This window comes from Gopherus flavomarginatus, chromosome 1, assembly GCF_025201925.1.
Source record: "Gopherus flavomarginatus isolate rGopFla2 chromosome 1, rGopFla2.mat.asm, whole genome shotgun sequence".
Lineage (NCBI taxonomy): Eukaryota > Metazoa > Chordata > Testudines > Testudinidae > Gopherus > Gopherus flavomarginatus.
Window position 1 is genome coordinate 307715996 of NC_066617.1, and position 15197 is coordinate 307731192.

The 15197-nt window shown below is 42.7% G+C and overlaps 1 protein-coding gene across 2 annotated transcripts in view; it reads right to left on the reverse strand.

Annotated features, from left to right (window-relative positions):
- Positions 1-3109: 3109 nt before the first annotated feature.
- Positions 3110-15197, reverse strand: part of OLFM4 (olfactomedin 4) — a 35917-nt gene continuing 23829 nt past the window's right edge. For both annotated transcript variants that reach the window (XM_050949305.1, XM_050949297.1), the window contains one exon: positions 3110-5099. In XM_050949305.1, coding sequence (XP_050805262.1) covers positions 4297-5099 — 803 coding nt within the window. In that variant the 3' untranslated portion in view covers positions 3110-4296. The remainder of the gene's footprint in view (positions 5100-15197) is intronic.

Genomic DNA, 15197 nt, shown 5'->3' on the forward strand with positions numbered 1-15197 from the left:
ATGAGTGACAGGTGAACTAATGGATGATGGAGGCTGACAACATTGGCAGAGCAGAAGAGTCATGGTTGGATACAAGAGTAGACAAGTGAGGAAGGGTCAGGTTGTGAAAGGCCATAAAGGAGGAACAAAAAGCTTGCATATGACATTCTATGGGACTCGAGAAGGGGACTGACATTGTCACTTTGATAGGTCAAAAAGGTGACTTTGCAACATCATTTTGACGAGACAGGAGAGTGAGGTGGGTGCCAGGATGGTCAGAGAGGATGCAGATAAGCGCCACAGAGAGTTTTAGTCATGTGGACTGAGGGATAAGGCCCAATAGTGGAAATGCTAGGGAGGAAGAGTGGCAAGGCTTGGATATAGCTTGGATGTATAGCTCTACAGAGGGTGAAGAGTTAAAGATGACTCTTATGATGACTCTGAGTGACAGAAGGGATGGTAGTACTGTCAATGGTGACTGAGAATGCAATGGAGATCTTGAGAGGAATGAAAGGAGTTCAATTTTAACCAAGTTACAATTTAAATAGCAAAATATCCACAAGGAGATGACACAAAGACAGGCCAAGATGCAAGACTGTGGAGAGGAATCAGGTCAGGAATGGATCTCCAAACAACCGAATTTGTGTCTAGGTTTTGGTTCATTGTAGTCTCGCTCCCACTGAAGAAAAAGGAAGTTGTCATTTGCTTCAATGGAAGGCGCTTGCTTTCCTGTTGCATTGCCATTTAATCTGGCAAGCCTGTGCTGGGACTGGGGACACTGTGCTCCTCTTTGTAAATTGGAGAGGACCATATCAGAAACTCATTTACAGTATGAGGCCATTTGGGCCCTATCCCAAAGTAGGCACCTCCATGACTGTGAAGAGGCACTCTCTCTTTGGACAGTACAGAAAGATATGGAACTGTTCAGCTGATGTGACATTGAAAATTGCAAGTGGGAAATGCACAGATCAGCTAGACTTGCCCTCTGCTTTAGACTTTCTGATATTAGGTTGTGCAATGTCAGCTCATTCTGTATCTATTTGGTAAATAGGAACCTCCTACAAAAGAAAGTCTACTAGTTCGGCCGTATCTGCTATAAGCAAGTTTGTTGCTAATCACAAAATTTCTCACAGTGACAATAGTAAGATGCGGTAACAGCTTAGAACTAAGTAGTGGTCCAAGTTTAAACAGTCATTGGTACAGGACTAGAACTTGGGTCTGTAAACCAGATACTGTAATCAAGGGGTCAGCAACCTCTGGAAGACACAGCCAGCACATCCCTCACTTGCACTGCTTCCCGCAGCCCCCATTGCTCTGGGACAGTGAACCGCAGCCAGTTGGAGCAGCAATCAGCCGAACCTTCCAATGCGGCAGGTAAACAAGCTGACCCAGCCCACCAGGGTGCTTACCCTGGCGAGGCGCATGCCCAGAGGTTGCCAACTCCTGCTGTAATCCCTCTACTATAGAGTCATTGTGACTGCTCCTTGGCCCACTGACTATTTAAGTATTTCATACAAAGTGAAGCAGCTTCAACAGGTGAGATTGAGAAAGCCCTTCCTCCCACACTCCCTGTAGTCCAGTGCTGAGCATACTCACTTGGGCAGTGAAAGACCTTGGTTCAAGTGCTTGCTCTGTCACAAGAAGAGTGGGGATTTGAACCCTGATCTCCCATCATCCAAGCTGAATGCTCTAAATACTGTGTAGAAAAGGGCATCACAACCTCCACATTTTCTTCTCTTTTCCCCGTTCAGACAGGGCTGACCTAGGTTAAACACCTAATTTCAGGAGGGGGTTCACAGCTGTGAATCCCCAGTGGCATTAAATGGACTCAAGCCCAACCCTCTACTTGCTAGCTTAAGCAGCATCCCACTCAGCTTCTGGGAATCCCATTTTTAGGTGCTTAAATCTCCGCATATATTTATGGCACTGGTTCCCAAACTGGGGTTTGTGAATCCCTGGGAGTACATAAAATGTTTCAGGGGGTTCTCAGGAGAAAAAAATTCCTTAATGGCAGACAGAGCTGTCTATAGGGCCATGGGGCCAGCAGCCCGGAGCCTTGGGGACTTCCAAGAGCTAAGCAGATCAAAGCAAGCATGTGTATCACACTGAGATTTAAATTTCAAAATTCCTTATACGAAATAGAAAGGGAGGTGGGGTATTTTTGCCTTTTTTTTTTTTAATTAAATAGGCTGCTAGGGTTGTTTTTAAATTATATGAAGAACAAGTTTTAAGCTTTGTTTTTTCGCCTGGACTGCTCAAGACCTGATTGCTTGTGTAAGAGGAACTCTTTGAGTTGCCTTCTTAAATACCTTCATGCTGTTTCACATCTGATACTCCTTGATGAAATATAGGAGCCAGAGATGCCAGTGCGGGGGGCAACGAGGGTCACGTGCTGCCCTCACTTTGCCCCCCACTCCCTTCCCCCTGGTGGACCTTGTGAGGCCTCCCCAGTTTTCTGGCAGTGCCCTCTCAGGGTATATGGGGGCTTTGCCCCCGCACTCCTTTTTTGTACTGGCACCTCTGAGAGGAGCCTTGTCTTATAACAGGCTTAATCAAAATTGATACAAGCTACAAAAGTGAGATCCTAAGTCCTCTTTGTGGATCTAACCTCAAATTTCTCCTTAAAATGTGATGCCATATCAGCTGCCTTTTATGCCTGTGATTAGGGCAACCCTTGGGCATTATTGGTTCGCCAAAAAATGTGAAGCAAGAAATATTCTGCTGCCTATTAGCTTTTTTATTTTTAAACATCCTTTGGTAGGGCTATTGTGAATTCTTTCTAGGTCTCTGCTCATGGCTGGCTTTCAAATTTATTTCACAAATTTTCAGGATACGGATGTAGATACCTGTTAAATGGCAGCACGTGACTTAAAGATGGGTCATCAGCCTCAGACCTCTCAAGTAACATCTCGACTTGGTGGAGAATGTTAATCTAACCGATGAACATATTTCAATGAGTGGAAATAAAGTCCCTCATCTAGTTACTGACATATTGATTCACACCTTTGTGTTGTTCCAGGAGCTATGGAGTATGATGATCTCTGTTTCCAATATTGTTTGGTCAAGATGGCTTTTTGCTGTATCCCAAAAGTTACCCAGCTGTCACACAATGACTTAAATAACTATAGGGTTTGGATTTTTATAACACTTTATTAAACAAAAATTAATCATTCACATCTACTGACCCAGATTATAAGAAGACAAAGATAGGATTAATAAAAGAAAACCAGCAAACATTCACTGCATTTTCATAATTGTACGTCAGTATTTCTGACATGATTACAGTTCAGATATTGATAAAAAAAAATCATGTGGCATTTTAAAAATAAAGAGCATATGACTGATTTTGTCCCAACTTCAGTATTCTGTAACTGACAGATCACGTGCTAGATTCACTCTCCAATGTACAATAATTGAAGCCAATGGAGTTATACTGGAAATAAATTTTGGCTCCTTGTTTTCGGAGTGTTTTTGAAAGATGCTAATGGAGGTCATAGTAAATTGCAGAATGCCAAATGGAAGCATGTAGGGTGGCATAGTTTCTGCTCTGTTGCATCATATGGCATATACCATGGGACTGCCAGAGACTATTAAAGTCAACGGAACTCATTGCTTTCAATGGGCTATGGATCATACTCCCAGGACACAGTGCTAAGAAAATGAAACCATCCAAAAATAGTGTAAGGTTTTTTCCCCTGGAGTGCAACTTTAGGAAAGTAGTGCATTGGAGCCCTGTCATCTAAAATACATTGATGGGTTGCAAGGAAGGCATGGCATGGCAAGGCAACCATTTCCATAGCTTCATCTTAACCGATGGTCTGCTCTTTAAAGATCAAGTCTTAATTCTCCTCTAATTTTAATCTTTTAGTAATTATTTGAGGTCAATGATTAATATATTTATGGCCTTCCATACTTTGAGCAAAGATGATGAAACAGCAGTTCAGTTTCCATGTGTTATCTAAATAAAGACATTCCTCCAAATGCACATCAGTGTGTGAGCAATTTCCCTATTGCTATGCATATTCTGTCCATCAAGAAGTCATCTATTTATCTTTATATCAAGGTCATTTCTAGTACACCCATCACCATTATATCTAAACACCAGTTAAAAAGCTAAGAACCCAATCTTGCAACTAGTTATTACCAGGCATAGAGGTTATTAATGTAAGTAATCTCTTCAATGGGACAGCTCATGGTAATAAACCCTATGCCCAGTAGCTACTCCTGGTAGGATTAGATCCTAGTCTAATATTAACATTGTCCACGGGGATATAAAATGGGACTTTCTATGATCTCTAGCTGTTCTGTATATTCATATCAGGGTAACATAGGTTGAAAAATCAGATTGTATTTAACAAGGTAGCCATCATTGTAAACATACAGGATTTGGTCTGAGGGGTTATAGTTAATACTCTGAACTGTTTCTAACATTTTGTCCATAATTATGCTAATTTTGCCTTCCTGTTCAGTGTTGGTGTCATACATGTAAAATATTTCCTCTTTTCTAGTGCTGACAGGTCTTGTGGCATACAGAACACCACATATGATGAAAGCATTGGAAACAGATGGCTTGTACTGCCTTGTGTTCCAAGTATGGAGCACATCAAGTGTGGTATCATTGAGTTTGCTAATCACAATGTTACCCGTGCTTTCTTCAGTTGAATAAATTACCCATAATCCACTTTCATCCACAGCAAAGTCCATACCTTGCCATGTAACACCAGCATAAGAGAAACGGTTACCATAAGCAGCATTGGGCAGAGTTTTCCTCAAAGCTAAGGTGTTTGTGTTTAAATTGAGCTTGCCCATATCTCTTGAACCATATATATTATAATACATGAAATTATTGTAAACTGCAGTGCCACTGCCTTCCCCGTATGTCGTTCTGCTTTCTCTAGCATTTTTGAATAGCAGCAAATCATCATAGGAATTATAAAGTCTGTAATATTCCAAGAGTCTCCCATCTGTGTTCAAAGGTGCAACCCAATATAGGTCCTTCTCTGGGGTCTGAAGAGAGTAATCCCTACCCCAGGCACCATATTTGTAGGAAAATCCTCTCCAGTTCAGCTGTACAATATAGGGCTTGCTGATATTCACAATTCCACCATGACCACAGCTACCTGTAAGCAAAAAGAAAATATGGGTTTTTCAAATGGCATGATTGGGGGGGATTTCTTGTTGCAAGAACAGAAATGCATACATATCTTTGTCAATGATTTGCTTTGCTCCATGTAAACACCACATGGATTTCATTACTATAGCTGGTCCAGTCTGACTGATATACAGTGGTCAAAGGCCTATACCACTAGAATGGGGGTCATATTGAAAAAACAGCCAACAATCCTGCAACAAATTATAGGGACCTCTGTTTAGGTCAGTACTTACTTGCAGTAAATAAGTGATCAGCTTCTGTTTTCAGATAAGTGATCAGTTTTCCTTTTCCACCTACTCTATGCTTTCCAACCCAATGGGCTGGGAAATCACATAGAAAATACAATTTCAGAAGCATTTTAGGTCATTTGCTCCTGCAGTGGAGCACAGTTCTGGGAATATGGGAAACAAGAAAATGGAACATCTTGTCTTACTGTACAACAATGAATTTTAGAAGTTGGAGGGAGAGTTAGCAGCACCCGTTCTAGAGGCTCATTTCAGATTAGCATGCTGCTGTTAAAATCACCACTTTAAAACAATACTTCACAGTGCCTTCCATCTGAAGCTCCCAAAGCAATTCAGACATTAATGAGCATAGCCTTACAACAGCTCTGTGAGCTGGAATATCCCCAGTTTAAATATCCCCAGTTTACATGTGAGGTACCTATAAAGTGACCTTACATCCTAGTTTAAACAGGACAGTCCTGTTTTTTCTTATGTTGTCCCAGGAGCTTCAGGATGATTGAAATATTCTGTGTTTTTCATTTCATCAGCCAAAATATTTGGCTTTTTATAGCTACCCAATGCTTGTTCAAGGTGGATTGCTATGCTGAGTAGAATTTGCACTGTTTAGCAAAACAAATAGCCTAGTGGAATGAGAATTCAGTGGAATGAACAATGTCTGGAATGAAGAGAACTTGAATGAACACTATCAAAACTATTCCTTTGCTTAAAGTGACTATTAGTTACACTTTGTTCAATGTTTCACAATGAACACAGAACACTACATTACTGGAACATAAGAACAGCCATATTGGGGCAGACCGAAGGTCCATCTAGCCTGGTATCCTGTCTTCCGACAGTGACAATGCCAGGTGCCCCAGAGGGAAGGAACAGAACAGGTAATCATCAAGTGATCTCTCTCCTATCACCCATTCCCAGCTTCTGGCAAATGGAGGCTAGGGACACCATCCCCACCCATCCTGGCTAATAGCCATTGATGGACCTATCCTCCATGAATTTATCTAGTTCTTTTTTGAAGCCTGTTATAGTCTTGGCCTTCACAACACCCTCTGGCAAGGAGTTCCACAGATTGACTGTTTGTTGTGTGAAAAATACTTCCTTTTGTTTGTTTTACAACCTGCTGCCTATTAATTTCATTTGGTGATCCCTAGTTCTTGTGTTATGAAAAGGAGTAAATAACACTTCCTTATTTACTTTGTCCGCACCAGTCATGATTTTATAGATCTCTATCATAACCCCCCTTAGTCATCTTTTTTCCAAGCTGAAAAGTCCCAGTCTTATTTCTCTCTCCTCATATGGCAAATGCTCCATACTCCTGATCATTTTTGTTGCCCTTTTCTGAACCTTTTCCAATTCCAATATACCTTTTTTGAGATGGGGCAACCACATCTGCACACAATATTCAAGATGTGGACTATCATGGATTTATATAGAGGCAATATGATCTTTTCTGTCTTATTATCTATCCCTTTCTTAATGATTGCCAGCATTCTGTTCGCTTTTTTGACTGCCCTGCACATTGAGTGAATGTTTTCAGAGAACTATCCACAATGACTCCAAGATCTCTTTCTTGAGTAGTAACAGCTAATTTAGACCCTATCAGTTTATATGTATAGTTGGGTTTATGGCTTTCCAATGTGCATTATTTTGCATTTATCAACATTGAATTTCATCTGCCATTTTGTTGCCTAATCACCCAGTTTTGTGAGATCCTTCTGTAGCTCTTCTCAGTCTGCCTGGGACTTAACTATCTTGAGTAGTTTTGTATCATCTGTAAATTTTGCCACCTCACTATTTATCCCTTTTTCCAGATCATTTCTGAATATGTTGAACAGTACTGGGCCCAATACAGACCCCAGGGGGACACGACTATTTATCTCTCTCCAATCTGAAAACTGACCGTTTATACCTACCCTTTGTTTCCAATCTTTTAACCGGTTACCAATCCATGAGAGGACCTTCCCTCTTATCACATGACTGCTTACTTTACTCAAAAGGCTTTGATGAAAATCTAAAGATACTATATCCCAGAGATCGGCAATCTCTGGCATGCGGCTCGCCAGGGTAAGCACCCTGATGAGATGGGCCAGTTTGTTTACCTGCTGCATCAGCAGGTTTGGCCAATCCCAGCTCCCACTGGCCGCGGTTCGCCACTCCAGGCCAATGGGGGAGGTGGGAAGCCGCGGCCAGCACATCCCTCGGCCCGCGCTGCTTCCTGCAGCCCCATTGGCCTGGGAAGGAGAACTGCAGCCAGTGGGAGCCGCAATCAGCTGAACCTGCTGATGCAGCAGGTAAACAAACTGGCCGGGCCCGCCAGGGTGCTTAACCTGGCAAGCTATGTGCCAGAGGTTGCCGACCCCTGCTATATCCACTGAATCTCCTTTGTCCACATGATTGTTGACCCCTCAAAGAATTCTAGTAGAATTCTAGTAGATTGATTGATTTGCCTTTACAGAAACCATGTTGACTATTCCCCAACAAATTATGTTAATCTACGTGTCTGACAATTTTGGTCTTTATTATAGTTTCAACCAGTTTGCCCACTACTGAAGTCAGACTTACCAGCCTATAATTGCCAGGGTCACCTCTGGAGCCCTTTTTAGAAATTGGCATCATATTAGCTATCCTCCAGTTATTTGGTAAAGAAGCTGATTTAAAAATTGAAAAAATCCTCCAGTCCAAAATACACATGTCCCTCTCTGAGTCAGAAGCTGGTCATGCTGACACCAGCACACTTTAAAATGAAAGTGTCCTTTTGTCTGACTCTTTCCAGCCCTAAAAGATGTCACCATGTACATGTGCCAGGTTTCTTTTTCCTTTAAAAAATGGTCATCTGAGACACAGATGCTAAGATTAGAACAAACATTTCCTAACTCGGGTGCTTTCACCACTAGACAATGTTCCCTCCCTCTTAGAGGTGAAGGAAATTTTACCTGCCAAGACCTGAGTTTCATGTTTCTATTAATTGATCAATTCATGGCAACAGCTAATGATATCATAAACACCTAGATCAGTGCAGAGGTTGCACATGCTCTAGTGAGGGGAGGGAGGGAGGAGAATCTTTGACACAAGTCACTTATATTTTATCTTTCCAGTGAATATCATTTGATGGCTGTTTGCAAGCCTATATGAAAAGAGTTGCTGGTCTTAGTTTATTTCTAACAGAGAAGTGGCCACAGCACAAACAACACCATTGCCCCCTTAGCGCTGAGAACAGAGATAACACAAAGACAGAACTGTGCTCTCACACCTAAAGCTGGTCCCTCTTAAGGATGGCTGAAGAGCACCTGTGGAGCAGAATAGGGAAATGCATACTACCACTGACAAGGCCAGACGAACAGGTTCCTTTGGCCAGAAACATCTTCTGAATAGTCCACAAAATACAAAGCAATGTATAGAGAGGGGAGAACCCCTTGTGGCCAGTCTGGAGATGCTCTCCCTGGGAAATTATTGGAATACACCTTCCACTTAGAGAAAACTGGTGCTTGGGTATGGTGTTTGATCTCAACTAGTAGCACCGAGACCACTTACAGAGAGCTTTAAATGAGTTTGCTCTATAGCCTTAGCTAACAGGCAACTGACTTTTAGCTCATGCGGTAGATACAGTAAGCTCCAGAGGTCCCTGGTTCAATCCTGCCTTCCGACAACTGGGGTCTGTCAGCACTACAAGTGGGGGCTTGTCTGGGATTTCAACTGGGAAGACTCTGAAGCTTGGGACGTGCTTCCTCAGCTAGGGGAAGTATGTAACTCACACCTTCTGGGTGTAGTGTTCTGTCCCATCTAGTAGCACTGAGACAATGTAGAGAGAGAAATAAAATGAGTCGGCTCTACAGCCTTAGCTAACAGCCAATAGGCTGTTAGCTCAGCCTGTAGAGGCTCATGCACTAAGCTCCTGAAGTCCCAGCTTCAGTCCTGTCCACCAATGACCAGGGACTGTCAGTGTTACATTTGCAAATACAAAACATTTCTTCTTCAGAAAGAGAGGGATCAAAGTCATCCCTGGCAGGGATGATTTATTGACATCTAAATAGAGTGATGCACCGCCCTAGAGGCAGGACCGTATCTTTGTGGCCTTTCAGTCTAACTATTGGTAACATCTGCAGAATCCAACGTTAATGTGCATTAAACTGTAATTGTAACATTTGCTGCAGTCTATGAAATAAGGTTTTCCAGTGAAACTCACCATGTCTCCCTTGCTTTTGTCTTTCCACCTTTCCTAAGCTCCACTGTCTCCTTTTTTCTGTTGTATAGCTTTTCCCACACTTCCTAGCCCAGCCTGACTGCTGGTGCCAAAGCATGTGGGGAATCCAGGAATTCACTCACTGCCCTCCCTTGTTGGGGGTGGGAAGCAGATTTCATTTTTTCCTGGGGCTTCTGTGGAGCCCTGCTGATGGAAGCTGCAGAGAGGCTTTGCTGAATTGCTGCCTCCCCTGGCCACCTGGGTCATGCCTCTTCTTGGTCAGCTCCAACCATCTGTGGGGCTTGGTTGGCCAGAGCAGAGGTTACAGCCATTCTGTGGCACTAACTTCCCTCTGATCAATTTTCTGCTCTGAGGACACAGTGCTAGAAGATGATGTAGCCCTGGGTTTTGCTCCCTTGTTGAAAACACTAGCAAAAAATGCTCCAATTACACTGCTCTACAGCCAAAATGCTTCTGAAATAAATGTAGTCAAACTTTACTAATTCTGGGTCACTGAGAACGAAAATGATGCTTAAAATTGTTAATGGGTAGAAAACTAGAGCCAAAGAGTAAGGCAGAGCTGTTGGGCTCCAGACTACAGCAGTGGAATCTCCTGGCAGGTGATGTTAGAGTTTCCATGTTCCGTGACCGTCAAAAGGATCTTGTCTCCTTCTTCTTCATGGAGGATGATCTTGTAGCCTGCAACAACATCGATGGTGTGATGGCAGCCCTCAACATCGTTCACGATCCAGATGAGTGGAGACTGTTCATTGATTCATCAAAGACGAGTCTGTTTTGCTACATAATGGCAATGTTTTGCCATCAATTCCAGTTGGTCATGCAGTCCATATGAAGGAAACCTATGACAACATGAAACAACTTTTGAGGTGCACAAACTATGACCAACATCAGTGGCAGCTTTGTGGCGATTTGAAGGTTGTTGCTCTCTTGCTTGGTCTGCAGACTGGATACACAAAGTACTGCTGTTTTCTCTGCAAATGGGATAGTCGTGCAAGAGATTCCCACTACATTAAGAAAGATTGGCCACTCTGACAGTCATTGGAGCCTGGGAGGAAAAGTGTTCAGCATCCACCACTTGTTGAATCAAGGAAGATTTTGTTACCACCCTTACACATCAAGCTGGGTCTGATGAAGAACTTTGTTAAGGACATTGACAAAACACAAGCAGCTTTCAAATACCTCCGTGGAAAATTTCCAAGGTTAAGTGAAGCTAAGATAAAGGAAGGTGTCTTTGTTGGTCCTCAGATTCGTGAACTTCTTCGAGATGATGCATTTGACCATGCACTGTGTGGCAAGGAAAAGATGGCATGGAAAGCCTACCAGTTAGTGGCAATAAACTTTCTCAGAAACAACAAGGCAGATGACTACAGGTTGTTGGTGGAAAACCTCCTCAAGGCATACAAAAGCCTTGGTTGCAACATGTCACTAAAGATACATTTTTTGCACTCTCATCTAGATTTTTTTCCACCGAACTGAGGAGCAGTGAGCTACGAGCACGGCGAGCGATTTCACCAGGACATTGCAACAATAGAGAAACGCTATCAGGGCAAATGGAGCCCATCAATGCTTGCAGACTATTGCTGGACAGTGACAAGAGATGCTCCATTTAATGAATACAAGAGACAAGCCAAGAAGCGCCAAGTAGACACTGAATAGGACTAAACTATGTACATAATAGTTTTTTGCCTTTTGTTTCATAATAAATTTTAGTTATATAACCCTTTTGCTGATTTTTAAAGTGTTACATAAACAGGACAGGTGAAATATTATCATGTAAAGCAACCATAAACACATGAAAAGACCTAGGCTTACAATTTATGATTAAAACTCTACTATCTACACAATATACATAGACATAAAATGTATAAACTTAAATATCTTAGAAACAGTAGCCAATCAGTTGTTTTAATTGTCATATTTGAATTCAGCACGTCAAAATACATAATAAATATCACATTTTATCTCTTAAGCAGACGACTTCTCAAAAATTGTAGACCAGTGTTACACCAAATCAGTATTCTAAATGCTTCAGCAAAGCATTTAAACACGTGCTTAAGTGCTTTACTGACTGGGAATGGACCGCTGAGACCTCATTTCCAGATATAGCACACAATGCAGGCACTGTATGGCCAGGTAAGCTGTAGCTCTGCAAATGGCAATTAGTATGGCTAATAACATGGCCACAGTACTTGGCACACATACTGATGTTTGGAGGTGCTCATACCTCAGCTAATGCAGTGCAAGAAAGATAATGCAGATGATGATGCACAGTGGCTTGCAGCCTGCCAACTCCATAAATCAATTTGAGCCATTTGCCTTGTATCTCTACTGTGTATCGCAAGGGTCGGCAACCTCTAGCACACAGCTCTCCAGGATAAGCACCTTGGCGGAGCAGGCCAGTTTGTTTACCTACCACGTCAGCAGGTTTGGTCGACCGCAGCTCTCACTGGCCGCGGTTTGCCATCCCAGGCCAATGGGGGCGGCAGGAAGTGGTGTTGGCGAGGGATGTGCTTATCCTGGGGAGCCACGTGCCAGAGGCTGCCAACCCCTGGTGTATCGTTACCTCCAGCATTATGGTTTGTTCTTAACTGTCGACATTTTGAATCTATTACTGAACTTAACTCACAGCAAGCTTATTTCAAAATTAAGTGGTTATTAAGTGCTTCTATAAATCTCTGATTTGTTCCAAATAATATTGCTGGTACTGAAGTACTACCAAACTCATATATTTACAACCTCAAATAATTGTTCATGTCATTAAACTGAACCCAATCCAGCTTTATTTTAATAATTCATAATAATTCATAAATAAAAAACAAACGTGTTCAGCAGAGAGACCTTTTCTTACAAAAGAAATAATAAATTATTATTTCTTCCCTTAAAGACAGCTCTCTGCTGAACACTTGTTTCTTATTTATGAAACCATGCATGAATTATTAAAATAAAGTTAGGAGCATGTTTAGTTTAATGACATGAGGAATTGTGTGAAGTTCCATACAGTGGATATTTGATTTTGATTTTTGAAAACTTTCCCAGAAAGAGTTAAAAAAAAAAAAACCTCTGTGATAGTCAGGGTGGGTTATCTGTCTTCTGCACAGGTTCAGAGGAACTCATTGTTTATTTAATCGTAACTTACCTTCCTGTCTGGATCTTGTGAAAAAAGCAGCAAAGTGTCATGTCATTTTGTAAATATTGGGCTGCACTTGAAATAAATCCATATGAATTATTCAGACTTAAGCATTTTTAACTCCTTTTTTACTGTGTTAGACCTCTGATCATTGAAGTCCCAGGGCTAAAGCCATGTCTTAGCTCTTTTTCAGAGGTGGGCTGCATGTTCACGCGGGGGAATAAGAAAACACATAGGCTTTATTCCCTCACACAGGCTACCCAGACTTTGGGTCAGGATGCGCAGGGGGAAGTGGCGCTGCATATCTGCTTGCTAACTCGCTTCTGAGGGGCAGAGGAGTGAGCATGGAGAGGCAGGAAGCCATGGCTCCATGGCCCCAGTGTGCCAGTCACCACAGCTAAGCTGGCAGGCTGAGGGCTGTGACAGCAGTGAATTGATATCCTTGTGCCCATAGTTCCCTCTAAGCTGCGCAGTCAGGTGGCCGCCCAGCCGTCTATCAAGTGCTGTGTACTTCAGGTGCCCCCTCCCCCCACTGCCATGCTGCTCGTGCCCTCTGCCTGGGAGCCCCTGGCCAGCTGCTCCCGGGAGTCTCCTGATTGTTGTGCAGATCGGGAGAAGAGGAGGGTAAGTGATGTCAGGGTGCCCCCCTTCTCTGTCCCACCACCCCTGTATCCCATCTCTGCAGAGCAGGAGAGGGACACGACAGAGCTCAGAACTGGGATGGAGCTTGCTGGTGCCTCTTGCTGTGTCTGAACAAGCAGGGTTCAGACTGGTGAGTGCCAATCTACTTAAAGGGGCAGCGTGTGTGTGTGTCTCACACACACACACCACACACACACACTGTCTTTCACACTCACCTCCCAACACATACTTATGTTGTTGTTGTTGCTGTTACTTCTTAATGCTTCCTGAAACGCACATATAGTCTCTATAATTTTATTCTTTCAGCCTGCTGTTGTTTGAGTTTTTTGACTCGTCTGTGCAATTCATAATTTTTATTTCTCTTAAGCTTAAATTTAATTCTTTGAGTAGTGAGTTCTAAAATGCCTAACCCATCCTGGCTGGAGTAATTATCCCTATGGTAACTTTTTTAAAATATATATTATATCTAAGTATTTTGTTTCTATTAGTAGCACACATCACCTCGATAATTTGGTGCACATAACAAAATTCATTCCACACATGGATGGAAAAAAACAGGAAACATTGCCTGTGCCCTGAAGAACAAGGCAGAAAGGGAAAATGTGGCTCCTTGAACCACTATTTTTCCTGTGTGCTCCTGGGGCAGCCCGGCAATGCGCCACCTCTTCCAAAGGTGAGACGCCATCCAACCCAGAAATAGTAAGCTCCCTGGGGAAAGGAGCATATTACATTTTGGTCCTACTCCTGTGATCTGGCCCATGCAGGCAGATCCTTATACTGACATTGATTGCCATTGATTTCAGGAGCACAGGGATCCACCCACCCAGATCAGATTGCTGGAGTGGGCCTGTGTTTGTACAAACACCAAGGAAATGTCCAGCTCTAAATCAACATATCCGTAACTAAGGCATTAACATTTCAAGTGATAACTGGTTCCACTACGTTACCCCAAAAGACAACCAGACTATAGGCATTTATTTTCCTACATCCTAGCTTTACTTAGATGTGGGGGGGGAGGGATGAAATCAGTGTGACCCTCATACCAAGATGCCTGAGCTTCCATGGAGGCTAATTCCATGTTCCCACCCTGGTGAGAGCTGTTTGCCAATAACTTGAAGTCTGGTATATTAGTCCATGAACACACAATGGGGAAAAAAACCAGCTTTGCCTTTCCATTTGCCTGTTAGCGTCTCATTTGGCTCATGACTCTCCACTGACTACCAGATAATTTTAGTCCAGTGTAACAAAGAGCCAGCTGCTGAGCCCTCACTGAACTCCTCTCTTTAATCCTGCCCTGATGCAATCGGTTGAAATCAACACAAAAGAGAGACAGTCATTCAGTTTGTCAAAGGGATGGGAAGAGGTTGGATAAGTTTCTGCTGATTTGGGGCAGTAAATAGTAACAGAGGTGCTGGGAACTGCTGCAGGCATGGTAAAAGTAATGAGTTTTTATTATCAACACATTTACTGAATCCCGTCTCGGACTGGGCCATGCACTAGAAAACTGCACTCAGGGAGCAGGCCAGATGGAGAACAGTACTTTCTTTCTGATAGGTTGCTTGAGAATAGGCCTGCTCTTGCTACACAGCGTGTCAGTAAGCAGCACCTTGGGATACAGCATTTGAGAGGCTGTATTCCAAAGTACTGCAAGAGCAAATCACTTTAATTAAACCCTCCTTAGACAAGTTGGGGATTTTTCAGTCTCTCCCAAGTCCACTTTACCCAACCAAAATACGAAGTAGAGGAGGGGGGGAACAGTTCTGAAAACAGGACAAAGGGTCAGTGTAATACAAATATTATAAATATAGTAGGAACCAAAAGCAGAGGAAGTGGTTTGACAGGAATCAAGGCTGT